Genomic DNA, 27,408 nt, shown 5'->3' on the forward strand with positions numbered 1-27,408 from the left:
ATTGCCATATACTCATATTTCAGGTTTTTTCTGACACCATCTGTCTCAGCTTCATCTCTCTATTTCCAGATGCAGCGATACAGGTTTAGGTGTCCATGCCCGAGCTTTCTAATTCCTTCTTGTCACTTTGTCAGATTGAACACTGGGGTGTCTTGTCACAGTTGTCACAGCACTCCAGTTTCAGACCCCCTTCATTTCACCAGATGACAGACACACATCTGCCTCAGAGATTAATGTATTAAACCTTCGCTTCCCTCCTCATTTCTGTCCCGCCTCCAAGGTCAGTCAACCAATTCTGTGTAAGTATTTTCTTTTTCCTATCACAGTGTAGATGGATAAATAACCAGGAAGTTTGTTAATAAAAATACTGCATTCTTTTCTGCTTTTGTTTTCTTAAATGGGAAATTCAGCATCTTAATTACTTCAAATATATATATTTTTATATGTTGATTTGGTCTTGGAGAACAAGCTTTGCAAAGCATTTTTATTTTGTCCTCAAATTTTCTTTTTTATCAGAAGGGGCACAAATTAGTCAAATTAGCTTTAAAGCTTGGAAGTAAAGTGTTAAGTAAAAGATGAAGAAAGCAAAAAAAGGCATATAAAGATTAAAATATGAATTAACCATGTGTGTGACTAACATTATGAGCCTGTAAAAACTGTAGAACATATTGTTAAGTCAAAACACACACAGGCACACAGGACACATTTGCCATGGAAACAGCCTCATGCGCTGTGTGCATGTTGCAGCCTTAATGGACCTATCACAGTGTGAATATAAATTAAAACTAGCCAATTGTAGAGCTTGCAGGGCGATTTTGCATATTGACATGTTGCCACAGGATCACAGGCTGGTGGGAAATCAGAGATGATTCTGTCTATGTAAAATAATGAGTTGCCATCCTCGCAAAAGCATCAGGAAGCCACGCAAATTGGTTTCCTATTGTTTTATATGATATGGGATATAAATGACAGCTGAATAAGTGTTAGTTAGGATACAAAGTTACTGCTGTGAAAAAAAAAAACAACCAAGAAAAGTTTCAACAAAGCTTCACCTATATTTATAAACCATTTTTTGCAACAAAGAATAATATAAATTCTTTTGTTATTCAGTAACAGGTCATCTAAGACCTCTATCTAATATTTAGAAAATACTGGTTAAGAGTAGTTTTTTTTTTTTTATTTTTAGAAAAAATTGATTTTGGAGTCGACAGTAACAGATAGCAATACTATAACGTGAATTCATTTTTCTAATTAATATGATATAATGATATATCATAAATAAAAATTTCTTCTCTAGAAGGGCTTCCTAATGTTAACCAATGTGAAATGCAGAGGGCTATAAAAGACAAAAATTACATTAAATATTTAAAAAAAAGTCATAAAAGATGAAACAAGAAAAAAGTGACATAAGGTGTAACATATGAAACAAGATGTAAAATATGCAACAGGGTGAAAAAAACAAAACATAACAAGATGAAATGGATGTAAAATGACAAACGATGCAAGAAGACCCTTCCAGATATACTGCTTTGATGGTGGAAAAGTCTGTAAAAATATGACATTATGGCAATTCATGATGCATTTTATAAATTCAAGACACAAAATAGGATTTTTTTTGGTCTCAGGCTAAAAATAAACAGGATGAGAAGAAAAGGAAAATAAAACATTATCTGAAAAAGAATGTTAATGTAATTGGAGTGGGTTTATTTAATATTTGGAAAAAACTTATTTCAAGGCTATAAAAAATGTCCTGTTTTAATCTATAATTTATTTTTCAGTCAAGTGCTCAACAGCAACCCATCCAATTTTCCTAAACGGCAATTTGATTTATTGAAAAATCAAGGAGCAATTTTGCATAAATTGCTCTTGAGTAAAAACGACCCATAATAATTGTTTTGTTTTTTGTCACTGGAAAAGTACATAATTTCCTATTAGGCTAATACGTCTATAAACCTGCATTAATGTACCATTAAACAAGAGACCACCTGTGTTTACATCCCTGATTTTGACTAAAGGAGGAGCCTTACGTTGTAAAGGGGGATGCTCTTCATGGGCTTGTACTGCTTCAGGGGGTCCATCTTGTACAGGTGGCGGTCAGTGATGAGCACAGCTCGGTCTTCTGCCTTGTGGAAACGGTTGATCTGGGAAATACAAAGCTCCTCATTATTCACCCCCCAGGATAAATGCACACAAACACACACACCTCTAAACACCCTGCAGGGAGATGGTATAAACTAGGAGCAGTTGGGTTTGTTTGTGTATGTAATGTGTATGTGTGTGTACCGTTCAGCCTCCTACCTTTCGAACATTGCAGGAGAACAGAACTCTCATAAATTTGTCCTTTCGTTGCAGCTCACTGGAGACTAATGTGAATGACGCGGCTGTATCCGGTCTGTCTCTCTTCTGTCAGTCACAACAAACACAACACCTGTTAACACACACTCTTGCTCAAGTTGTGACATGGCTTTTCGATCACAACAACCGGTGCTGATTTTTCAGACAAAGCAAAACAATGTAACAACAAGCAATGCATATAGAAATCACAGAAACAGGACATGGAATAAAATCTCAGAATAGTCAATGAATGTGCAGCCGATACATGACACAGAAAACGATCCTGGGAATCCTGAAATTTCTTTCCATAATCAAGAATAATACCCAATAAATCAATACATTGTAATAATGGCATATGCTGTTTTCACCAAGTGGGTCAGTAGTTCTTCATATGTGTGACTGATTACTAATACTAGACTGACACACTACATACATAAAATAACATATCTGAAAAGGTAATTATCTTCATTGTGTTTTCATCACATGCAAAAGTAGAGTAGAAATAATTACACACCTCAATCAGATGCAGAATGTATTGCAACATTAAGACTAGATATTAATGTATATTAAACAAAGAGTTCCGTGTTAAACCACCTTAAGTAAAGTTCTTTGCATGATTGTAAGGAGTTTACATATATATGTACCTCAAGGTACAACAACAAAATGCAGGAAATATGTGCGCAATATTTAAAACACACATACTAAAAAATAAACTAAATCTACAAGTAAAAGTCAGTATTAAGTGTTCCATTTATACTTAGTAAACCTTGAACTCTCTTGGGTCAACTGTCTTGGAATAATGTTTTCTCTGAGTTATACTTTACAATTGTGCTGTCTTTTTCCCTGTCTTTTCTGTAATATTCATATTTTTCTCAGATCTTTCAAAGCTCTTTTTGTATTTCCTGCACACTCCAGTTATATCTATCTTGAAACAGAGATGGACAAATGCCAAAGTCTGGTCATTACAACCGTGCTGAGATGACAAAGCTAATGTGGCCCAAGGGTTTTGTGCAGTACCATACATGTTGTTAAAATTATGCGATTGTGCAGAATAAAACTTGATCGATCACATTTATAACCTTGAATCTCTTTTTAAAGGCACACTTATTTGCACTGGCTTTTAATACAAGTATGTGACTTTTATTAGTTTTATCTTCTGGTTGTATTTTTAGATACTATTTATTTCATAACTATGTATCTGTTTTAGCAGTTTTAGTGTATCTTATCTACTATACCTATATATTTTTATTAGTTTTATTATATCTCAAATTTTTACCTAAATCCTTGTACAGCAATTTGGGCAGTTTGCATTGTTGCAAATATGCTATACAAATAAACTTGACCTTGACAAATGGGAAAATAGGATTGCTGCTATTTTTCTGTGCAGTTGTGTAAGGCTTTATCCTACTATTAATACTGACACAGTATAGATATAAGCAATAGCTGTATAAATTGTAATATTTTTTAGATTGATAAGTAATCATGTTGTCTTTAAAACAAATCTTAAGACATCAGTAAACAACAATGAAACAATGCTAAGTTAATATAATTCCTGTTTTTTTTTGTTTTTGTTTTCTGTCTATGTGCTTTGTAAATGTAAAAATTGTAATACTTTAATATTGGTAATGGACCCCGGGAAGAATAGTCCCTACTTTGGTAGAGATGAACAGGGATCCTTAAATAAAGAAAGAAATATAGTCACAGTATTATGAGTCTGTCTGCATGTTTCTAAGACCGTGTACTATGCCTTGTACCAAAGTCTTCCATCAGAAAGACTGATACAAAAAGAACAAGGAGGAACATCTACAGCCAGTGTTTATTATTGTGTTCTATTCCTTTCCCTGCTATAAACTGATAATATCTCACCCATCCCATTCACAGAGCCTCTAATCCCTCTTACTCACCAGGTAATTTCCTTCCCAGGCCCTCTGCAGCCCCAAGTCAGCCCTCTGGCCCTTCAGCGCCTCCAAGCTGGCTACCTTGGCCCTCACCTGCAGCGCCTCTTCTGGAGAAAGGCTTTTGATCAGCGTCCATGCCCACCACCTGGAGGTAAACACAAGAGAACACAAACACAAAGAACAAACTAAGAGCTGAGAATAACTGACTTTTACTGTCAAGGTTTTGGTTACTGGGGTGAATCATAAGACTCAGAGACCCCAGCTGTACCGTCCTTCTGTTTTCACTCACTGATCCTGACAGCCAACATTATTCTGTAGGAAGGCTATTTTCTAACGGTGCTCAAAAAAAGCAGGCAAATAGATGTTAGGATAAAAGACAGTGATGCATCTTTGATGGTGGAAGAAAAATCAATGCCCAGTGTGAGCCAGAGGCAAAAGGAAACATGTGTAAGTTGCTACAAACGGACACATCTGGATGTAAAATTACACTCGAGGCCAATCTTTCTCTTCTGTTTCTGGCTCAGATCTACTTTTAGTGCAACCAAAAAGGGTAAGCAATTAAAAATATATACTTCAGGGTTTTCCACCTGTAATTTCTGACTGAAAAAAAAAAAATGCTAACATTTTTAACTGAAGAGCAGTTTGTTTGAGATAAGAACAGTTTCTTCCCCCAAGCCATCACACTGATGAACAATTAAACCTGCAATATAACAATATTCATATGCACAACCTCAACCTGTTATCTGCTCTTTCTGTCCCCTTCCACATTTTTTTCCATGCACATTTTTTTAATTGCACTACTTGATATAAATGTTTACACACTTTTTGTACAAAAGGTATTTTTTTTAAAACTTATTTATACTCCATTTTAGTTGTGTTTTTTTTAGTGCTTGTTTATTATGTTGTACAGAGAGAGCATAGTTTTAAATAAACTGAGTAAAACTCCTTGTATTCTTTCGAAGATACTTGGCGAATTAAGGTGATTGTGATTCTGATTCTGACTGGTTTTCACCCAGTACAAACAGGATGAATGAATGGTTCCTAATTGTACTCTTTATAAGGTCCCATCAGCACGAAAAGCCATGATGATGTCTTTACAGGAGCCTATCGTTTGTGTTCAACCCTCAAGAACATTTATCTGCTTTTATCTGAATGTACAAGAGAAACACATCTAAATCTCAGTCTGCACATACCGGTGTCATTGTTTATAGCTTGAATTTGTCACAACTATATGTTCACATTTAGAAATTGTGTTTACATGTTCAGCTATTAAAATGTTTCACTGAAAATATTACTCTTTCTGATAATAAATGACGCATATTTTTTCAGACCGGTTGTTGTTTTTGTGTTTAGTCTAGTATGTTAATATTACAAGTGGATAAATAGATTTCCATAACATTGCATATGCTGAATTAAGAATTATACCAAACATTGGCATTGCAAATATTTTTTTTTAACTTTTAAAGTACAGTATTAACCTCCTAAGACCCAGGAAATGTCAGCAAAGTACAAGCTTTTTTGTTTTTTTTTTATTAAATAAGTGCCTATATTGGAAACATCATGATGCAACAGTTTTTTCAGATGCAGTTTTTAAAATTTTTATGGAATGTCCTTTGTGGTGGACAGTTTTCTTTTCTTTTTTTTGTATAAAGCTGTGAAACTCTTGTCCACAAATGTGGACAGAAAACCCATAGCTGGGTCTTAGGAGGTTAAAAACCTCAGAGTCCTAAGGGCTATAGATAAAGTGATGTTATCTAAACAAATATTATCTAAGTTAGTGACTAATAAATACCATTTCAAGATAATCCATTTAGCCAGCTACTTCATGGCAGTAAGAATTTGATGAGGCCTGTTTAAAAAATAAAAGGAACTCTGGCTCAAGAAAGAATGATGCTGCTATCTAATGATGACCACTGTCTTAAATGCATCTTTTATTACCCCAACCCCCGAAGGGGAGGCAAGGGGTATTATTTTTGGTTTGGTTTGTTTGTTTGTGTCTTTCTTTATTTTAACACTCTAGCAGCAAAACTATTGGTTGAATTGGGTTTATAGATTGCCAGTGACCCAGAATAGATGTGATGATATTTTGGGAAAAGTAGGTCAAAGTTAAAATTTTTTATGAATTTTTTTATATCTTTTTTTCTCCCATTTACTTAAAATGGGCGAGATTTCGACTTCCGGTTAGCTAATGGAGTAGTCAGACGCATCTGAGAACGCTCTCCCAGATTAGCTACTTTCCCCCTCATTAAAAACTCGACAACTTAATTTTATGAAGAAAACTATTAAGATGAGTGGGAAGAGAACAACAAAAGGCCAAATAAACGAGGAGAAAATGCCAAAAACTCAAGATAAAACCAGCGCTGGAACGAAAACTGCAGAATTAGCTAGCAGAGACACATGCTCTGCCCAGGAGAACCCCGGAACGAGCATAAATTCGGCCGACATTGTGAGTGCTATAAACGATCTTAAAACCGAACTAAAAGGAGATAATGACAGTCTGAGACAAGAAATCAACTTATTGGGCCAAGAACTTAAAAGTAAACTTGACACCATCACGAAGGAAGTGCAGAGTCTGGTGGACAGAGTGGAAGAAGCGGAGACACGAGTGGGACGAATGGAGGACTGGGCGCAGGAGGTGACAGAGGTGCTCAGCACCTGTCTGGAAAAACAAGAGGCCCTGCAACTTAAACTTACGGACCTAGAGTCACGATCTCGTCGGAACAACATCCGAATTTTTGGAGTTGCGGAGGGAGAAGAAGGAAACTCGGTGTCCCGGTTCATTACAGATCTCCTTAAACGTGAGTTACCACTGCTGAAAGATTTGGATCTGAAAATTCAGCGGGCGCACCGGTCTCTAGCACAGAAGCCCCGACCCGAAAATCCACCCAGACCGATCATTATCAACTTCCAGGAGTTTACAACAAAGGAACTGGTTTTAAGAGAAGCCTGGAAAAGAGGGAAAATAACACAAGGAAACAGAGCCCTCTACTTCGACCATGATTACGCGGCTGAAATTGTCAAAAAGCGTCGCGAATATAACACAATCAAGAAAATACTGAAGGAGAAAGGAGTTCGTTTCCAAACTCCATACACTAATATGCGGATCCACTGGGACACCGGGACCCGCACATACAGCGACGCACGGGAGGTACGACGAGAGCTGCTGAGCCGTGGCTACACCGTAGAGATACCAGAGAAGGAGGAAGGGGAGAACACAAAGTCACGACTGATCAACATATTGGGACAACAGCAGATGACAGGTCGTCAGGAGAACAGATCATCTGCAGCCCAGAGAGCGAAAGAGAAACTGCAGGAGTTCCAGAGACATATCGCCGAGTAAGATCAGAGTCTAATCAATGGAAAATGGTGTGGTAATTAAGACAATTAAGAATTATATGTGATTATTGTATTGGCCTTAATGATATGACATCTCGGGACTGGGAAAAGCGGGTCTAGATATCACAATAGAAACGCTGGACTCATAGGATGGTTGTAGTTCTATTATTAGGCTTAGTAACCATTTCTGTTTCAGGGCCCTCTCCTTATGAGAGGATTTACCCTCGACCCTCCAGTGGGGTCAGTTGGAGGGAGCATAGTCTCCTCCCCTTACGGAGGTTTGTTTTTTTCTTTTATATATGTATTATAGTTCACATAGTTTTACAAATGTTCATTACAGGGGTGACTGTTACTATGTGGAAACTGAATGACAGGGCTGCATAATTTAAGAATTACTTCCTTGAATGTGAATGGGCTGAGGAACCCAGTTAAAAGGAGTAAAGTAATGATCAAGATGAAAAAGGACAAATCACAGATTATTTTTCTCCAGGAAACACATATGCCAAAACAAGAACATAATAAATTAAAAAAGTTTGGGTACTCACACTCCCTTTTCAGTTCATGTAAAAACAGCAGGAAAAGAGGAGTGGTTATTTTGATATCTAAAGCTCTTAATTTTGAACTCTTAAAAGAAGAAGGAGATAAAGAAGGAAGATATGTTATGGTAAAAGGCAAAATAGATAATGTTTTGGTTACTTTGGTCAATGTATATGTGCCCCCTGAGAGCGACAGGAAGTTCTTAAATTCTCTCTTTGACAAGATGATTTCATCAAGTGAGGGAATCTTAATTTGTGGTGGTGACTGGAATACAATTCTCAACTATTCTGTAGATACAACAAGTAAGAGAAAACATAAATCGCATATGTCAAAAGACTTAAATAGATTAATCAAAACATTTGACATGTTTGATGTCTGGAGAAACCTCCACAAGTCAGAGAAGGACTTCACACACTACTCAGCTACCCACAGGGTACACTCTAGAATAGACTATTTTCTAATGAATAATACAGATAGATATAGGGTGAGGGGGTGCTCAATAAACACTGCAGACATATCAGACCATAAAGCAATAGAAGTAATTATACATCTGAACAACAGAGCTAAAAACACATTATGGAGACTGAATATTGGTATACTGAATAATGAGACTGCAAGAAAGGAAATTAAAAAAGAAATTAGTGAATGTATAAAAGATAATAAAGATGACCAAATAGAACCAACAATATTATGGGACACAATCAAAGCAATAATGAGAGGGAAGCTGATCTCAAGAACAGCATATCTAAATAAAACTAGGAGATTAAAATATGATAAATTACAAGAAGATTTGAGGAAGCTAGAAAAACTTCATCAAAAGGAAGAGGATAAGCAGGTTACAGACAAGATAAAAGAAGTTAGAGGCCAAATAGATGAAATTCTTTTAGGTGAATTAGAAAAGAAATTGAGATTTGCAAAACAAACTTTTTTTGAATCAGGTCCCAGAGCAACAAAGATTTTAGCAAAACGAATTAGGTCACAACAAATTAAAAATTCAATACATAAGATTAGAGACCCAATAAGTAATAAAACAGTTTGTGATCCAGAAGAAATTGAAACCATATTCAGAGAATACTACAAGTCCTTATACTCCCAATCTGAAATTGTGGATGAAGATAATATCAAACAATATTTATCAAAGCTAGATCTACCCTCCATAGGCAATATACAGAATACTAAATTAACAGCTCCGATCACAAGACAAGAACTAGATAAAGCTATTAGTAAACTAAAAAATAATAAAAGCCCAGGTTGTGATGGCTTCCCTAATGAGTGGTATAAGATCTTTAAGGAGGATCTAGCCCCAGTGTTACTGGAATCACTAAACTGGACACTAGGAGAGGCTAAGATACCACCTTCATGGAAAGAAGCAGTAATTTCAGTGATCCCAAAAGAAGGAAAAAATAAAGAACAATGTGAATCTTATCGGCCGATCTCTATATTGAATGTAGACTATAAAATATTCACTTCTATAATTGCTAAACGACTTGAATCTCACTTACCAGACCTAATTAATGAGGACCAGACAGGATTTATTAAAGGCAGACAAACACAGGACAATATCAGACGAACCCTCCATATTATTGAATACGCCAATAAACAAAATCTAAACGCAGCATTGGTCAGCCTGGATGCAGAAAAGGCGTTTGATAGGGTTATTTGGCCTTTTCTTTTTAAAGTATTGGAAAGAATGGGCTTTAATGACCAATTCATTAGGTGTATACAGGCTCTCTATAGTGACCCATCTGCTAGGATAAAGATTAATGGACAACTTACGGACAGCTTTAAACTTTATAGAGGCACACGACAGGGGTGTTGCCTGAGTCCTTCACTTTTTGCAGTGTTTATTGAGCCGTTAGCTCAAGAAATCAGACAACATAAAGACCTGAAAGGAATAAATTTGGCTAAAGAGGAACATATAATTGGATTATTTGCGGACGATGTTATCGCCTTCCTTCAAAACCCGAACTCAACACTTCCTAAACTTATGACAGTTTTAGAAAATTTTGGGAAAATGTCAGGTTACAAACTGAATGTTTTAAAAACGCAAATACTGGGTATAAATTATACTCCAAGTAAAACCATCAGGCATAAATATAAATTAAAGTGGGATACAAAAATAATAAAATACTTGGGGATACTAATCACTCAAGACTTGTATAGACTGTATGAGATAAATTACAAGGTAATAAATAATAGAATACAGAAAGATATAATAAATTGGTCAACATTAACACTAGATTTGAGTTCAAGGATAGAGGTGGTGAAAATGAATCTATTGCCTAGACTACTCTATCTCTTTTTATCACTTCCGGTCCGAATCCCTGACTCTCAGTTTGTGACGTGGGACAAATTAGTATCTAGATTTATTTGGGCTGGGACAAAACCAAGGGTAAAACTTAAAACACTTCAGTTGGGAAAATTAGAAGGAGGTCTAGCTTTACCTAATCTGAAACAGTATTACTACGCAGCCCAAATGAGGTGTATTGTAAATTGGTGTTCCCCTGAGTATCAAGCCAAATGGAAACATATTGATTTAAATTTAGACATTTCACAACCTCAGACTTGTTTAGGGGGTAAAGAACACACAGAATATAAGGGAGATAATGACATCATAAAAGAACAATTGAGAATATGGAATGTGATTGTTAAGAAATATAATTTGGAAAATGATAGTAAGCTCCTGGTATGGCCTTCCCAGTCAGATAAATTCACCCCTGCTAAATCTGATAATAGATTTTTGAGGTGGAGAGAAAAGGGAATAACAGCCATTTGTACACTCATTGAGGGGAAAACTTTTAAATCATTTGATAAAATAAAAAAACAATATAATTTGGAGGATAAGGATCAGTATGGATATTTACAGGTAAAACATTTTTTTGACAGAGAGATTAAAAGTAACTTATCAGAGGGCAGTGAACTGATCAAGGTCTTTACAGGAGCTTACAAACACACACCCACTAAGACTGTGTCTAAATTATATCAGGGTCTACAAAAATGTAATGGTGTGAATTCATATTATGTTAAATCGAAATGGGAATCTGAACTGAATATTACCCTGTCTGAAAGTGAGTGGCATTCTATGTGCAAAACACAGCTAACATCCACCAGCTCTAAAGGTTGGCGAGAATTTGGCTGGAAAAAACCTCATTCGCTTCTTTATTACACCAAATATTAAAAGCAAACAACTGGGAAAACAGCAGCAATGTTGGAGAGGATGTGGACACATGAATGCCAATCACTCGCATATCTTCTGGACATGTGTAAAAATGCAAATGTTTTGGAACCATGTTTTTCAGACAATGGAGAATATTTTAAATTATAAAATTCCAATGGACCCCCAGACTATCTACCTTGGTCTAATACCTGATGACATAATTAAAAGAGAAGACATTTACTTATTTAAAATTTTAACTCTTGCCTGTAAAAAGGTAATCACAAGGAACTGGTTAAAAAGTGACCCTCTACGACTACAACAATGGCTGGACATTATAGAGGAAATATACTCCATGGAAAAATTAACATTTCAACTGAGGATTAAGATGGGAACTTTCAAGCGAAGATGGGAGAAATGGATCATATTCAAGGACAGAAATTCTTGATATCAGATTGAGTATGGAAAAACTGTCGAATGTATAAGGAACAACATCCCCCTTGTTTTATTGTGTGGGTTGTCCCCCCCCCCTTTTTTTTTTTTTTTTTTTTTTGTTTTTTTTGTTTTTTTTGTTATTAAGTGTTGTTATGCACTATAAAAGTGTTTCAAAATATTAAAATAAAGAGTATAAAAAAAAAAAAAAATGGGCGAGATTTCATTTGTCTATAAAAACAATTTTGTTTCAATTTACTTCAAACTTGGCACATATATAGAGGCAATTGATATGCTGACATCAGCACATGCAAAGACATGATGACATCAGCTGGATCGATGTCAAAATAAGCCACAATTTGTGCGAGGGGCGGGGTTGGTTGTGCTTGGCACTACTTTTTCTTTTTATTTTAAGTTCAGTTCTTCTAAATCTCCGTGTATACCTGTTGTAGATGCTCCTGAGTGCGTCTTCAAACTTGCGCAGTACTTTTGGAGGTGTGGGCCACTTCACATGCCTGCCGTAGTCCTTCATTGACTTCACGTTCTTGAAGCGGCGGTTGACCTCACGGATGTAGGATTTGACTTTGTAGCGTCGATAGGCCCGCAGGATGATGAGGGCCGCTCGCATGCGGCGGTATCGCATTCTGGCAATGGTTCCCCTCCACACCTGGAGAAGCAGGAGGACATAATGAGAATGCATGGCAGCTCAGTAATGGTGTGATTAGGGCGCTGGTTTGATTCATGGTCTGGGTGACATTTGGAGCGTTCATTTCCCCTCTCACTGCCCTTTTACCCCCCTGTCTCCAATCCACTATTGGTTATCAAATAAAGGCTTGAAATACCCCTATATTAAATGGGAATGCATCTAATTGCAGTCAGTTATGAAATAATACACGCTTTCATGGGCTTCAAATACCACTGCTGCTGTGCTACCTTGTACCCATAAGGACTTATTATTTATTAAGTTGAATATCCATCACTCTCTAAGATATAATTAGTGTTGGACAGTGGACAAAAGCTTACCCTTACAAAAAACAACCTCTGACCTACAATATAACATGCAAGAAGATATAATGCAATATTGACTTTAGTAAAACTTCAGAGAAATTACGTTTTTCCCCATTACATGTCATTATGATTTATGTAATTACATTTTAATGAAATATTAGTGGTTGCAAAGCTTCAACATTATCGATTAGATTAAAAAAGGGGCTACAGTGAGGACCCCCAAGTCTGACTGTAACCAAAAATAGGTTGAGTGGCTATCAGACTCCCTAAGGCATGAATAATAGATGTAAGCGGGACCCCAGGGAGCCATAATTCCTGATCTAGGCTCGCTAAAATCACCACCATATGCTCCCATTTCACCATCCTCCCATACTGTCCTTATCTTGTACATAGACTTATTCAATTATGTACATTATTTAATGATTTTGAGCGTACTGTAACCAAACATTTTGAATGAATGGGTAGTAGTGGCAGTACTACCAGGTTATAAGCATGCTTACTATCACCGACCTAACAAATTAAAGGCCATGCTGCACTGCACTCTGCATTGGAGGCTTACTCCTGGATATCATCTAACTATAAAGCACAGTAATCATGGGGATCATGAATATTTAATCTTTCAAAGTGTGGGGGTGGCCCGTGGCAAAGAAAAGGATTTCTTGCATTTGCATATTAAAACTGTGGAGGAGGCAGCTTTCACCTGATGAGACCAGTAGTCTAATAATTGGCAAAGAAGATTAGAAGTCATGCAACACTAAAATATGGAAACTGCAGATTATCTCACGCCGCTACGGAATGAGGATTAAGTAGTGTATATCAGATGTAAATGTATGTGTTTCAGTTTTACTCTGACTTTATATTTGGAAATGAAATGTTGCTATTCTACTAAAGGAATGTACCGTGAAGGCACATGAGCGGGAGCAATATAATTTAATGATTTCAGTTTAGAGGGATGCCTTGTTCACAGCATCTCTACTGAACTGGAAAGAGGGTGGCCTCTTAAGAAGCTAAATCGCACAGAGATCAATAAGAGAGGGCCAGTCAGCCATCTAATCACCAAGCCAGTCTGGTCATGCAGCCTTTAGTAGAAACGGAAAGTTTAATTCAGATCCTCAAGGCCCTAAGGTTTATATAATCAAGCAGGATGTCCAGTAAGGTGAGATCAGCTCCATCAGTAAAAAGTTCAGAAATCCTGCAGAGCCTCGCCTGATAAACTATGAAATCTACTGGCCTTATTTCTGTGCATAAAATCTCTAATTCTTCAAACGTCTTTTTTAAAATAATTTCTGGTAGGAAGAACTAAGTAAAATAAACTGAAAAACCAAAAATATTCTTTATAATCTTTGAAACATATTTATGTAAAGAAAGCAATACCTACTCTGGGACAAAAATGGCACTTTAAATCCAGTGCTACCGGAAGTCTGACACGTGCTTCTCCTGCACTATGGCAGCTGATGACCTTATTCTGTGTTTCCTTCATGCTGCACTGTCTCTGATACATAATGGATGAGAATGAGAAGGGAACAGCAACTACATATTCATCACTAATCGGCCCCTGAGATGACTCTCCCACATGCTCAGGGTGACAACAGTGGGAGGAATGAATGTATTTCACTGACTGATTGTAGCTGTTTTAGTTTTAAAAATTGAAAGTTTTTTATTATTATTATTTTTTTTATTTTCACTTGGTAAAGAAAACTGAAGAGCCTGCATATGGACAAACATTACTAGTAATGTAGACAATGAAGCTGGGATTTGAAGGTGACAATAATTAATCAAAAATATCATTTACTGCCTTACCAATACAAGAAATTGTTAAGGATGTCAACTTCCCTTTTCTCTGCCTCAACTGCAAAAAAACAAACAAAAAACCCCCAACTAAACTAACCCATTGCCTGTGGTTTAGCTGGAAATTACTGAGGTTCTGGCATACTATATATAGGTGATAATTATATTAACTTAGAAAAGCAAAAATCTATAAAAATGCATGATACTTGTAATAAATAACATAAAAGCACCTGGGCAATCAAAACAGTCAAAATGTTCCTAGATTTTGTGCATTTTCTATTCAATAGTGCATACTTAAGGATTAATTTTTGTTTTTTATTATTGTATTTATGTGTTTTAAGGGGCGGGATTTGCACCAGGAAAAGTTTAGTTTGGTGCATCACATGGGATAAAAATGTATTGCAAATAAATAACAACGACTGTATGAGTTGGGAATGATTTGTATTTTAACTCTATTTAATATTCCTTTGTATTTTATATCTAAAGCCACATATATTCTGCATACATTAATAATTATATGTTGTTTTTTTATAATTCTGGATTTGTATGCTTATTATAAAATAACCTTGTTAAACCTTTCACATTTCTAATATGTGCTCATAAGATAAACTAAATAACAGACCAGACAGACCAAAAGGGATTTTCAGTGACAGCTCATAATCCACATGGCAAGCAGCTATGCCAAAGTAACAACTGTGTTTATCTAAGCTACAAATCATTAATTACACTGTTAACGACTGGGCCTGGAGGTTCAAAAACAAAGCAGGAGCAAAGCGGCAATAAAACAACAATGAATCAGATAAATGCAGACATAAACCATCTTCCTTGTCTTTGGAGCCTCATTATGGTGCGTGACAGGTGGAGAGCAGGAAGAGGTTAGAAGTATGATGGAGCTATTGAGCCATCCACCCGTAAACACCAACAAAACACACATGGGCACAAACACACAGCACAAACACATTTTTTGCTACTCAAACAGAGGAGCAGACAGCCTGCGATGATGGTGGTGAGCTGATGAAGACGACACTCGGGGGACTGTGGATAAAACAGGCCAATAACAAGGCCCCTGACAGTCTGCCCTTACTCTGCTGCCCAATAAAGCCATCTGATCATCCTTTTAGAGACTCTGCCATCATGGAGCCTGCCCTCACCACGCTCCCAGAATGGGCCCAGAATTTACGAGCTCATCAAAGCCCGATTGGGGATCTTTGGTTCACAACAAAGCAGGATAGATTGCCATGTTTCTATTCAGGGGAATGAGCGGTTTGTAATGCATACTGCGTAAAAGCATTCACAAATCATACGTGCCAGAGCGGCCGTTAATAGTGGAGGAGGTGTAAGGTTTCATTTGAGATGTTAAGTAACAAAGCAGGCAGGTCTTATGACTAGCTATTGAATGTCTTTAAAGAAAGGACTGGGAACTTGGCCTGGCACAGTTATTACATAATTACCTTTTTCCAGTCACATGAGGAAACAATTATAATGTGTAATCATGATCATCATCTCTGTTCACTTTTAAGAACCAACAGAGATGTTATATTTTCATCACCATTTCTACATGATTTGCTACCGTTTGAGACTTGACTGGAATTATCTTGTTAAGTTGTTTTGTTTTGTTTTTTTCCAATTCAACTGACTTTTATTTGCATTTCATAAAACATAATATATGATTATCTCAAACCAATTTTCAAATTCAAGAACTTGAAGATACTATACCGAGAATGAACCCAACAAATCCTCCAGGAGCAAGCCCAAGGCAACAGTGAGGAGGTAAAACTTCTTTTCCAGAAGTAATAAGGCCAGACAGAACCAGGCTCCCGTTAGGTGGCCATCTGCCTCAACCATTTGGGGTGAGTGATCTTGTTAAGTTTTAAACCTTCATCTCGAGGTGTGTAACTTCTATTGATACCGTTCATGGAGTCTGTGATGATATTAGGTATCTCAATGCAAACTCATTGTTGATGTAGCAAAAGAGTAGAAGAGTGGCACTGAAGAACTCAGGAGCAAAAGATTTTTGTTGAAAAAGTAAGCCAGGTCCTCTACATGTCATCAAGGAACTAGCAAATACAGATGACAATCAGCTTAGAAATGAGGCTAGCTGATGTCAACAATGTCTAGAACCAGCTCCTAGCACAAATTTCACATGAACACGTGTACAGTTAACAGAAAATTTAAGTTATTTATGTCAAATCTACCCTGTGCAATGTTTTTACAAAGCCGAAAGGCAAATAGATGCAATTTTTATTTATTCATTTCAGTGCTAAATAAAGGTTATTTTTCTGCATTAAATGCACTGTATGTGTATAAATAAACAATTTTTTTTATATCAGTGCCATAAAATGAAAACAAAGAATTAAATTGCAATTATTTCTACCCCAGTTAATCAGCAACTAAACTTTGATTATGATGACAGCCCTATTGGGACAGAAGCTCAACAAGAGTCCTGTAGCTGAATTCCAACAACAGTGTGTAATGTTTGCCATTTTAAAAGTCCAGTACAAATCACAACAACAACAACAACAACAACAACAACAACAACTCTTCCCCCATTAGTCACCTAGGGGAAAAAGAATGACCAAAATTCCGACATGGAAAGACAGATAGGCCGGTTTGAAGCATTGACACACTTGACTGCAATCTGCTGCTGAATGGGTCAGTTTCCACATCCACTGGGGATACTGAGCTGGTTTTCCAGTGACATGCTCGATACACGCGGTGGGCGGAGGGAGGCGGAATCAAGAGTGTGTGACACAGTTCAGCGAGGCGGCAACGTGCTCTGACCACAGGCTGTCACGGGCAGACACTGGACCACATCACAGGCTAGCAGTCATTATCATAAATCAATAAAGTGCTTGGGTGAGCTTCACACCACCACCACCATCACTACGAACACTATGACATCAACATTGATCCCTTTGTTCTTCATTCTGACTCCCAGAATTATGTCAGTTTACATTTTTAGCTCCGGGCTAATGTACTCTAATGACGTGGAGCAAATGTGCCCAAACTGATCTCTAACAATATAGGCTCATGAAAAGAGACAGTATTGAAGATTAAATTGAATGGCTCTGAATGGCTCATCCATCAATTAGATGGGACAAATAAAGATTGGAAGAATATTGCAGTGGGTCAGCAGCAGAAGCTTAAAGCACGCACATATTATTCACATGTCTGAAGGACACATAAAAATAACAACAAAGAACTGCTGCTGCAGTGAATACAAAGACTCTAGTGTTGAATCACTGAGTCCAGCAAGTAAAACACCACTTTTTTAAAGACGACTCATTCCCTGTGGATTGGCAAAATGGGATTTAAATAGAGAAAATCTTTACACTTTGACTTGAGACCAAACATTAGTTGCCATGGAAACTCACTGCTACAGTCTCCACTGCAAACAATATTGTGATGCTACAGTTTTAAAAGTAAGAACGCACAAGACTGAAATTCTGCCAAAAGCATTTTGCACATTTAACTACTCTGAGTGCTGTAGAACAGAAGAAAGAGGAAAACATTTCATCATCACAGCCACAGAAGTATATGACTGTATTACATACAATGCCATATTTCCACATTCAAAGGTCTTCTCATGCCATGTATTTGCCGTATTTTTGTTTTTACTAAGTTTTTCAAGTAAAATGTGTTAAATAAAGAAACTTGACCAGACAAGGTGTTTAGGAAGGAAATCAAGTCTTTTGTTCTATTTTACATGGCAAAGTAGCAACACAATGTGTGAGTAAATGTTTTATACCCTACTGAAAACAAATAATTTAGAACCATCTCTAAAAAACAGACAGAAGTGTTTTTTCTTTCTACATGGTTCAGCACAACCATTACAAAAAAAAAAAAACTTCAACAATCACTTGATCAGCTACTGCGTCCCTCTTTAAACATAATAGGCCTGGATGATAACTAAATGCATTGCAGGTTCAGAGGGGATCAGAGGCTTAAAGATAATGTTTCTGCTGAGGTCTGGCAAGAGACAGATCAGTTCTGGACAGTTAAGCAGACAGGCAGCAGTGCTAGCCTTGCACTGAGGAGCCTGCTATTCATATAAGGGCTGCACAAAGCTCACCCCAGACAACTCACTCTTTACAATTTTTTTGTCCAAAATAAGATTTTAGTAAGTGCTGCACAATTTATTGCCTCCAGACATGCCTTACCCACTGGGAAATGGTACAAAATAATAAAGTAAAAGTCTTTATCCTTTAGACATTTGTGTTTAGCTCCAGTCCAGACAAGCCCCCTGTGGATTCGCTATGAAAGCTGACTAGCCAAGACATAACACTTTCTACGGCTGATAAACCTACTGTTACATGGAGACTATGTAAAGCTTTGGAAAGCAATTAAGGCTGTGGCTCAGAATACACGGGGGGGGGCGGCTCTTCTCCCATCACCGTTGCTGCTCTGACAAGCGCAGACAGTTACTGTGATGTGGATGGCTGAGCTTGAATTTATGAAATATTCATTTTACATTGAGGAAAGGTGGGGGTGGTCTATGTATAATTTATGATATTTGTATTTAGGCTGGATTGTAGTATGTTTTTATAATCTTTTTATTTTTATTACCATTTTGTGTCTGTCTGATTCAGCTGCCTTTTCCTAAAGTTGTACCGCAGTAATTTGCTCTTGGTCCAATATTAGTGGTTGCATCAGTGTTAGAAATGCTGGATTATACACATGCAATGTAATGCCGAGCAATCAGTAAGACTACAGAGACTGGGTATAACTGACTGAGCTGGAGAGACGATGTAACACAACAAAGAAACAACTATGATGAGGATGATGAGGAAGAGCACAAGAAGAAAGAGCTGAGGGATGGAAAGAGCAGCAGGATTAAACAGAGCTACATAGGAGCTGCCACCCCTCCTCCCTTTCCTCTAGCTAACCCCCTCCTCAAAGAGAAGAGGCTATGGTAATTTAAGGGGTAAAATTAGAGTGCAGCTACAGAAAACCACCATCTTCTCCTGATTTGGGTGGGTAGCAGAACTACGAGTACCATGCTGAGGGAATCCACAGTGTCGCAGTATGTGTTTAAGAACACAAGGTAGTAATATTGTGAATAGATGTAGAAAACACCAGGAGAAGAAGAGTGTCTGAGTTTCAGTCATAGACTCACAGCCCTGGCACTGAGGTCCTGGCTGGCATAAGGCAGGATGGTGTGCCAGGTGCTGATAAGGGGATTGTTTGGCACAGGATATCAGCCTCAGTCTGAGATGTTTGTTAGAGAAACAGCACGACAGACACAAAAGTCAATGCTGCTGTTGATTTTGTGTGTCACCCAATACAAATAACACAGGTGCACATACATGTCATACATTCCCGCATTAGGGCATAGGTGCCTCCCCACGTCTAAACACAACAGAGGACAAGATTCAACCAACATGCGCCAACACCTCTGCTGTGCTGTGATGTTTATTTTGGTGGAAAAGCAGCAGCGTCCTATGGGCTTTCCTTTTGTTATCAAAGCCAGTCTATCCTCGGAGATACAAGTGTTAGATAGGATTCTCCTGAGGGATAGTGATAACACTTGTCTGGTATGTCTGTGGGAAGAGCCCACTGAGGGTCATACAGATCAATACAGAGGTCAACCAATCAATCCTCTGCAGAAGTTAATTTGGCTGGGTAACCCTTTCATGTCTGGGATAGTCACTGAGAAAGGTAGACAGGCAACATGGTGTGGAGGAATTTAGACAACATGGACACACACAGTAACAAAATGGAGGAACAATCTTTGCCTTTTTTCCCATAAAAGCACCAATTACAAAGCACTTAAAAAGTCCTTTATGGCATATGGAGCCCATCCTAATAGTCAAACTGAGTTAATCAATGAAAAGAGCAAAGTTGAACATGTACCAATAGGTTGTTAGTGGAAGGTTTGATCAACGAGTAGTCATTTTAAAATTAGGCCAATGGGTTGTTTTCATCATCATCATCAATATTGCTCGGATAGTAAGATTATTATTATATTCTCCCAATAGGTTAACTCTAAATTGCCCGTAAGTGTGAATGTGAGAGTGAATGGTTGTTCATTTCTATATAAACTGGGATAGGCTCCAGCATCCCCCCCAACTGAACCTCTCCCGGATTAAGAGGTTCGGAAAATGAAAGAATGAATGAATGAATGAATGTTCTGCCACCACCTTGAAGTTATAATGCCTGAAAATGAGCTGAGATTGCATTCAGCTCTTGGTGGCTACAGATGTTTGACTGTGATAATCCTTGTTTACAAAGATAATTTTCCAAAGCAACAGTGAAAGTCATAATATAAGAGATATTTTTCATTATTATGAGATGTGATAAATGCAGCAGTATACACATTGTAGTGTACAGGGCTTAAAATAAATAACTTGCTTAATTTGTCATTTCAGTCGAGCTGATCACCAAGAAAATGCAAAAATAGTACTGGTTATAGAGAAAGAGTAGTGTGGAAAAATAAGAATATGGAGGGCTGCCGGTCTAAGACATTAATGGAAAACACTGAATGTAATGTGAATAACGTTTTCAGAAATAAAACACAACATAAATAATAATAGATATTATTATTATTTTTTTTTTTTCTCGGTTGGTGACATGTCTGTTTTTATACTGTATATATATTTACACTTCCTTTCTTCTTTAAACTCTTGCACTACGCATCACCAGAGAGTTGTCACTTACAATTTCGATGTACATATGTATAATGACAATAAAGGCATTCTATTCTATTCTATTCTATTCTATTCTATATAAAATAATTCATAAAATGGCAGGAGTTGAATGATCATTACAACTGAAGAGTACAAGTCAACAAGTAAAATCCTGCTTAAGGGCAGTTGTAGAACATGCATGTTCTTTTTTTTTTTTTTTTTTTTTTAATATACTCACACAAACTCAACACATGCACCCCGAGCGCCAGCAGACTGATGTCGTTAAGCTACCAGTCTGTCAGTCAGAAATGTCATCTGGAATTCTACAGAATTACAGAGTCTGCAGCTAATGTGACAGTCAGAGCTGTGTAATACTTACAGGCCAACCTTTCCACCTATCAAACGAACACATTTCTGCTTTACACGTTGGTCTCAAACATGCCAGACCTGCACCATGATCACCTCAAAATATCGCATCTCACCTAAATGTGTCAAACCAGAGATGTATTACAATCATCAACTGATTCTAGACCCACACATATTATTATTCTTGTCTGATGTTGCAAATCAGAGAATTAATGACACAATAATAATCACTGACTAATAGAACAAGTAGAAATTATCTTATCCTAAAATTTTTCAAAAATAAATGCCAATATCTCAGCAGTAATTAATCACTACCGCCGTTAGCCTTTAAATAGTGAATTGTTTTATTAAAATTTTAGAGCTAAATAGTAGCCAGACTGAGTCATTTATTACCAAACCCAAAATTTGGTATGCTAAACTGTCTGATAATATCTGAAATATACACATAAAACATGTATATTAAGGCTTAAAACTTACCTACTAATGTACACAAATCTATCTTTAGAGTTCCAGCAGCAGGTCTACAGTTTGCCATTTTATAATTTAACAAGAATTGCGAGGGTGAAAACTCTCAGGCAGAGAGGGAGAAAGATAAGAGACGAAGACACTCAGCCTGAGACTGAATAATGCTAATAATACAAGATTATATCAGCTCCAAAAATACCTTTGCGCTTGTATAACTTGTACAGAAACTTGAGTGGAGACAGAGTTGTTCTAGTCTCTAAGGTTATTCATATGCAGACAAAGGCCTGCTGAATTTCAATTACAACATTATTTAGTCCTCGACACCAGATCATCATCATGATCTGGTTGCAAGGCTCTAATCAGACGAGAGTTGCCTGTTACTTACAATCAGATGAATTCACTCTTACATATTTGGGAATAAGGACTCTTTCATTATTAATCAAACATTCTACAAGATGGTTAACCTGACAGATTTTGATTCACGGAAAACTGAGAAATGAACATCAGGAATATATAACAATAAATATGTATCAGTGACTTCTATACGTAGTCTGTTGATTTTTTTTTTTCTAAATATATACAGTTGCAGGAAAAAATATTACAACCCCTTGTTTTCTTCAATTTCTTGTTCATTGTAATGCCTAGTACAACTAAAGGTACATTTGTTTGGACAAATATAATGATAACAACAAAAATAGCTCATAAGAGTTTAATTTAAGAGCTGATATCTATCCATTTTTCATGTTTGCTTGATAATAACCAACGTCAGTTAATTTCTTACATCAATAGCTATGGCATTGTACTGCCAAAAACAGTGCTTTTAGGCATTCCGTGTTTGCTTTTATGTCTGTTTTAGTCACATGATACACACAGGAGTTAGTATTTGATTGCATGCCCATTGTTTTTGATGACTTTTGATGGTCTAATCATCTTTTCCGCGACTGTAAATACTTAATTTCCAACCATATGCATCACTTATTCACTATATGGTGAGAGAAACCAACATAGCTTAAATTAGCCAAATTCTCACCTTTTGGAGAAACAGGACAATTCTCTGGACCATTTCAGCTCGTTGCTCCTCCAAGCAAAACAGCGTCCGTGGGGTTCGAATGAAAACCTTGGTTTTGCCGTAGGCCACATCATGGTCAAAGCCGCAGACCTGCAGGAGACTCTTCACAGCAGCTTTGTCTGATGCCAAGTCATGGTTTGGCCATGTAAACTCTGAGATCATCTTGTATCTAGAAGTAGAAAAGGAAACAATTTTACAAAATATGAAAATATGGCACAGAAAGTATCCGGTCAAGTTAGGTATTTCAAGTGTTTTTATGCTGTAATGAGCTTTTCACAACAAGCTTATATGGTTTGTTTTTTATCCTTGCAAATGCATCCACTTTATGGATTAACACAGCCTTGGAAAGCTGCTGCAAAAATCCGACAATAGGTGCGACTGAGTTTCATCATAAGCTGAACTAATTTAAGAATCCTTAGTGTAAACAGGCTTTCGGCAGGTTTTGATGGATGGTCCCCAGAGCACAGTTTGTCCAAAAACAGTCTGTGATATTACAGAGAATTAAAAGTCCACCATAGACTGATTTACCTCTCAAGAAAAATAAGACTCTTATGATTTGTTTTGACAGAAGCATGTTAGAGAGACTCCACGATGAGGGACACCAACAGACTGTCACTGACACTGGATAAAAGATAAGCATCTTAAACTATTCACAAGTTTGAGGACAAACATGTTTAAATATGCATGTTTCTCAAGGGCCCTTTTATAGGCCAAGCACCAATTCAGTTAATGAATTATTTTGAGATGAACAACTTTAAGAGGCTGTTCCCAGATGTAAGTGATACCGTCTGGTTTCCAAAAGAAAACGAGCCTTTTCCCTTTTTCACAGTCACCATTACTTATCATTTCAGAGCTGATCCACTGGAAGGGCTGTGATGTAAGACCAAACACAGTAAAGGGTCACAGTATTACAGAGCAAGATGACTTACTAGAATGTTATGCAAAAGACATATTACTTAATCCTCCGGCCACCCTGATACAGTCTGTGAGGTCAGTGGGTGGAAATGACTGCTGGGACATAAGGGCATGATCGCTGCTGTTGGGGAGTGTTTGTACTGTGTATGTGTTTATATTCACTGTGACTACTGTCCTCTATCTTGGTCATATTCTGCATGTGTCCTTACAAAGTTAAGATTTTCAGTCCCTCAAAGTAAAAGGCAAACACAATATTAATATAAACAGCTAGCGTTGTTTATGTCTTTTAATCTATTCTTGTATTTTATTGTATTATTATTGATTCTTTTTTTATTTATTTTTCTGTACAGCATTTTGGTCCACTGTGGTTGTTTTAAAGTGCTTAACAAATAAAGTTGGACTGGATTGGATACAAATTGTACTAAAAACAGATGTAAAGTCAGATCGCTCATGAGTCAAGCATGAGTCACTGAGACAAACTGAATTTATTCACTTTCTCACATTAAACACAGGTCACATTTTTTAAATATCACATCAATTACATCACCACCTCTTGCACAACTCATTACAAGGTAGCCTGAGTATTTTCATTAAGGACGCTTTTGTAAGGTTAAAAGGATGCCAAATATTGTGCTTGAGTATCTTTATTGTACTGTAGGTCCTTGGTCCCACAAAGAGAAGACAATGGTAAGAGGTTATTTTGAAATACCTGCTCTAGATAACACTGATTATCTGCAAAACTAGATGAGGGTTACACAACACATATTCACATCCCACAGGTAGGACATGTCATGTAATATCCTTCATGGTGCACTAATCTGCAGCTTCTGGGGTTCAGTATGTTTGTTTACTTTAGAACATCATAAGTACAGATGCAAGGTGTGGGAAGAGGTGTCATTTAATCACTTTGCCGCCCACAGTTTTAAAGGTAGGGTGGGAGATCTTGGAAAAATGGTTCAAAGAAGCTACATTTTGAAAATACACAATTCAGAAGTCCAAACCCTCTCTTGAGACCTCCACCCAAAGCCACACCTCCAGAGTACCGGAATGTGCAATGCTTGCTCCCAAGGGTTCACGAGGGCTTCGCAGCATCAATTCCCCACCCTCCCTAGTCCGCAGAACCATGCGCACCTCATTCATTCTCCTCCAACACCCCCCCACCCCCCACCCCGCTCTTACGATCCAGCTCCCCCCCACAGATCCGCGCATACCTCTGACTTCAGGTCTGTATATCAGTACATTAGATCAGAAGTTGGACTTTTCACTTGTTGTTTTGATACATGTTCTAAGTAATCTCAGGCTAGTAAGAACAGCTGATTGCAGTAAGACTGATGTCAGGGTAGCAGCCCACTAAAGTTTGCTTTGAGTTTGAGTTTGTCAGCAGAACAGCCCCAATTTATACCTATCTGGCTAACGTTACATTCCCTAGTGATTTGTGTTAGTGACAAAACAGCTTGCCGGTGAACTTTACATCCTAATATAACTAGCCAAGCTCTGGCTCCGTTTCCTCTACAAGTGCTCCAAGCCTCGTGATTCGTGGACAAATGGATATGTGCAGGGGCTACATTTTGAAAATATAAATTCAAGAGTCCAAACCCCTTTCCGGATTCTACTTGTAGAAGTGGGGGGGGGGGCAAAAGACAGTTGAGTGACAGTTGAGTTTGACAGACATATCACCATTCAATCATTTCGATGGGCTGGTTAAAATGATTGGATGGTGTTTTTTTCCAGTTCTGTCCATTCCACAGGTGACTACATTTGTTTATTTTGTTTATTCCAGGACAACATCTCCTACCCAACCTTTAAGCTAGTGACATAAGCAACTTTTAACTACACCACCCCATTCTAAAATGTTTTGATGCTTTTCTCTTTGGTCAGTAGTCTTAAGTGTTTTCAGGTCACATTTTGTATCAGGCACCAGGTTCTATCTGCAACCTTGGTCAGATGGAGAAAGGGTGAGCAGAGTCACTATAAGGTGAGCTGGAACCATGAGGTTTGTTCCAACAGTTTATGATAATATGTCTATACTGCAAAAATATACCTTGAAAATACTTGGCCAAAAAATAGTTCCAATCTGGGTTTAACAGATAAAGATCCAGCACTACTTTTGTCAGTTCCCAAATAAAATTTTCTTTATATCTCACCTTTCTTAAGTGATTGATCACTATTTATTTATAATAGTATCCTCTGTATTTTGTATTTTATGAGTATAAATAAAATATTTTCCTGTATTTAATTTACTAATCATGTAGATGTTCATAAAAGCTCACATTAAAGTTGAGGGTTATTATGCTGTATATAAAACAGAGAAAACTGTAAAAAAAAACAAAAAAAAAACTTTTTCAGTAAAATACATCATTAACTGAACATAAACCCAGTGTCTCCATCTACTGTCATTGATCCAACTCCATGGGTTTTACTGGTGAATCAATATTGTAGAAGATGACGGTGTTTCCATGTTCACCATGGAGCCTCTAAATGTCCAAATAGGTCATATCTGATGACCATGAAAAGATAAAAAACTGTATTTTACACTAATTATTTACATGTATTGATAGGATTAGTGGATCAACAGGTATACAACATTTTAGATCAGTGGATGCTTTTAGTCAGTGATGGATGTTTGGATCTTTTTGGGTTAATGAAGCAAATAGATCAGATGCTTCCATTGGATAATTACTTGATTAATATGTTTCATCTGTACAGAGTTATTTAACCTTAACTGTTGTAGCGAGCAGCTTCTTATTTCTTACGCAATCACCAGTTTGCTACAGAGCGAGGTTTGGATAATGTCAGGATTAATCAGACTCAAACTGTGAAAGTGCAGTTAAGGGGGCATGAGATGTCATATGTCATATCCAGACCTACCCCCATTGAGAATCATTGGGTTGTGCTGGAGAAACCTTAAACCTTAAGGCTGTGGTTTAATTAATTAAATTAATGTCAACAAATTGCATTGTGTAAGCATTGCACAGTATAAATAAAGCCATAGGAAATGTGTCCAGTAATCAAAGCTCGGTCCAGTGAAGGTGGTCCAACAAATTACTGTATGTGGGACCTTTCTATTGGCCAGGCAGTGTACATCATATTTACTGAATTATATATCTTAGCATACCTCTGTAGGAAGCGTGGGTATGTTTGACGGTATGCAAAGCCAGCACGGCGCACTCTGACATTTTCCAGCAGTCCAAGGTACTCCACCTGATGACGGCATCGCTCCTGCTCAAAGAGCAGTGGAGACTTGACATCATTGGGTTTGATGCAGCGAACATAGTAGGGCTCCTGCAGTGGGCGACAGTGAGTTAACAATTACATATGTGTAATCTGTATTCAGTGTGCAAAGCTGTGTGCTGGCATGTTCTTACTCAGTACATGCAGAGGGCAGGGACCTTACAGGCATTTCTAACCGGTAGCAGCTCAACTAACATAGTTTTCTATTGTCATACACAGAGAAACACAAGTGATTAGGACACGTCTTAA

The 27,408-nt window shown here is 37.3% G+C and overlaps 1 protein-coding gene across 1 annotated transcript in view; it reads right to left on the reverse strand.

Moving 5' to 3' along the window:
• Positions 1-27,408, reverse strand: part of myo1d (myosin 1D) — a 113,665-nt gene that overhangs the window by 36,265 nt on the left and 49,992 nt on the right. The window contains exons 15-20 of the mRNA XM_030122239.1: positions 27,044-27,210; positions 22,975-23,182; positions 12,135-12,358; positions 4,239-4,377; positions 2,299-2,403; positions 2,028-2,141 (exon numbers count right to left, since the gene is read on the reverse strand). Of these exons, the coding sequence (XP_029978099.1) occupies positions 2,028-2,141; positions 2,299-2,403; positions 4,239-4,377; positions 12,135-12,358; positions 22,975-23,182; positions 27,044-27,210 (957 nt within the window). The remainder of the gene's footprint in view (positions 1-2,027; positions 2,142-2,298; positions 2,404-4,238; positions 4,378-12,134; positions 12,359-22,974; positions 23,183-27,043; positions 27,211-27,408) is intronic.

This window comes from Sphaeramia orbicularis, chromosome 19 (assembly GCF_902148855.1).
Source record: "Sphaeramia orbicularis chromosome 19, fSphaOr1.1, whole genome shotgun sequence".
Classification (NCBI taxonomy): domain Eukaryota; kingdom Metazoa; phylum Chordata; class Actinopteri; order Kurtiformes; family Apogonidae; genus Sphaeramia; species Sphaeramia orbicularis.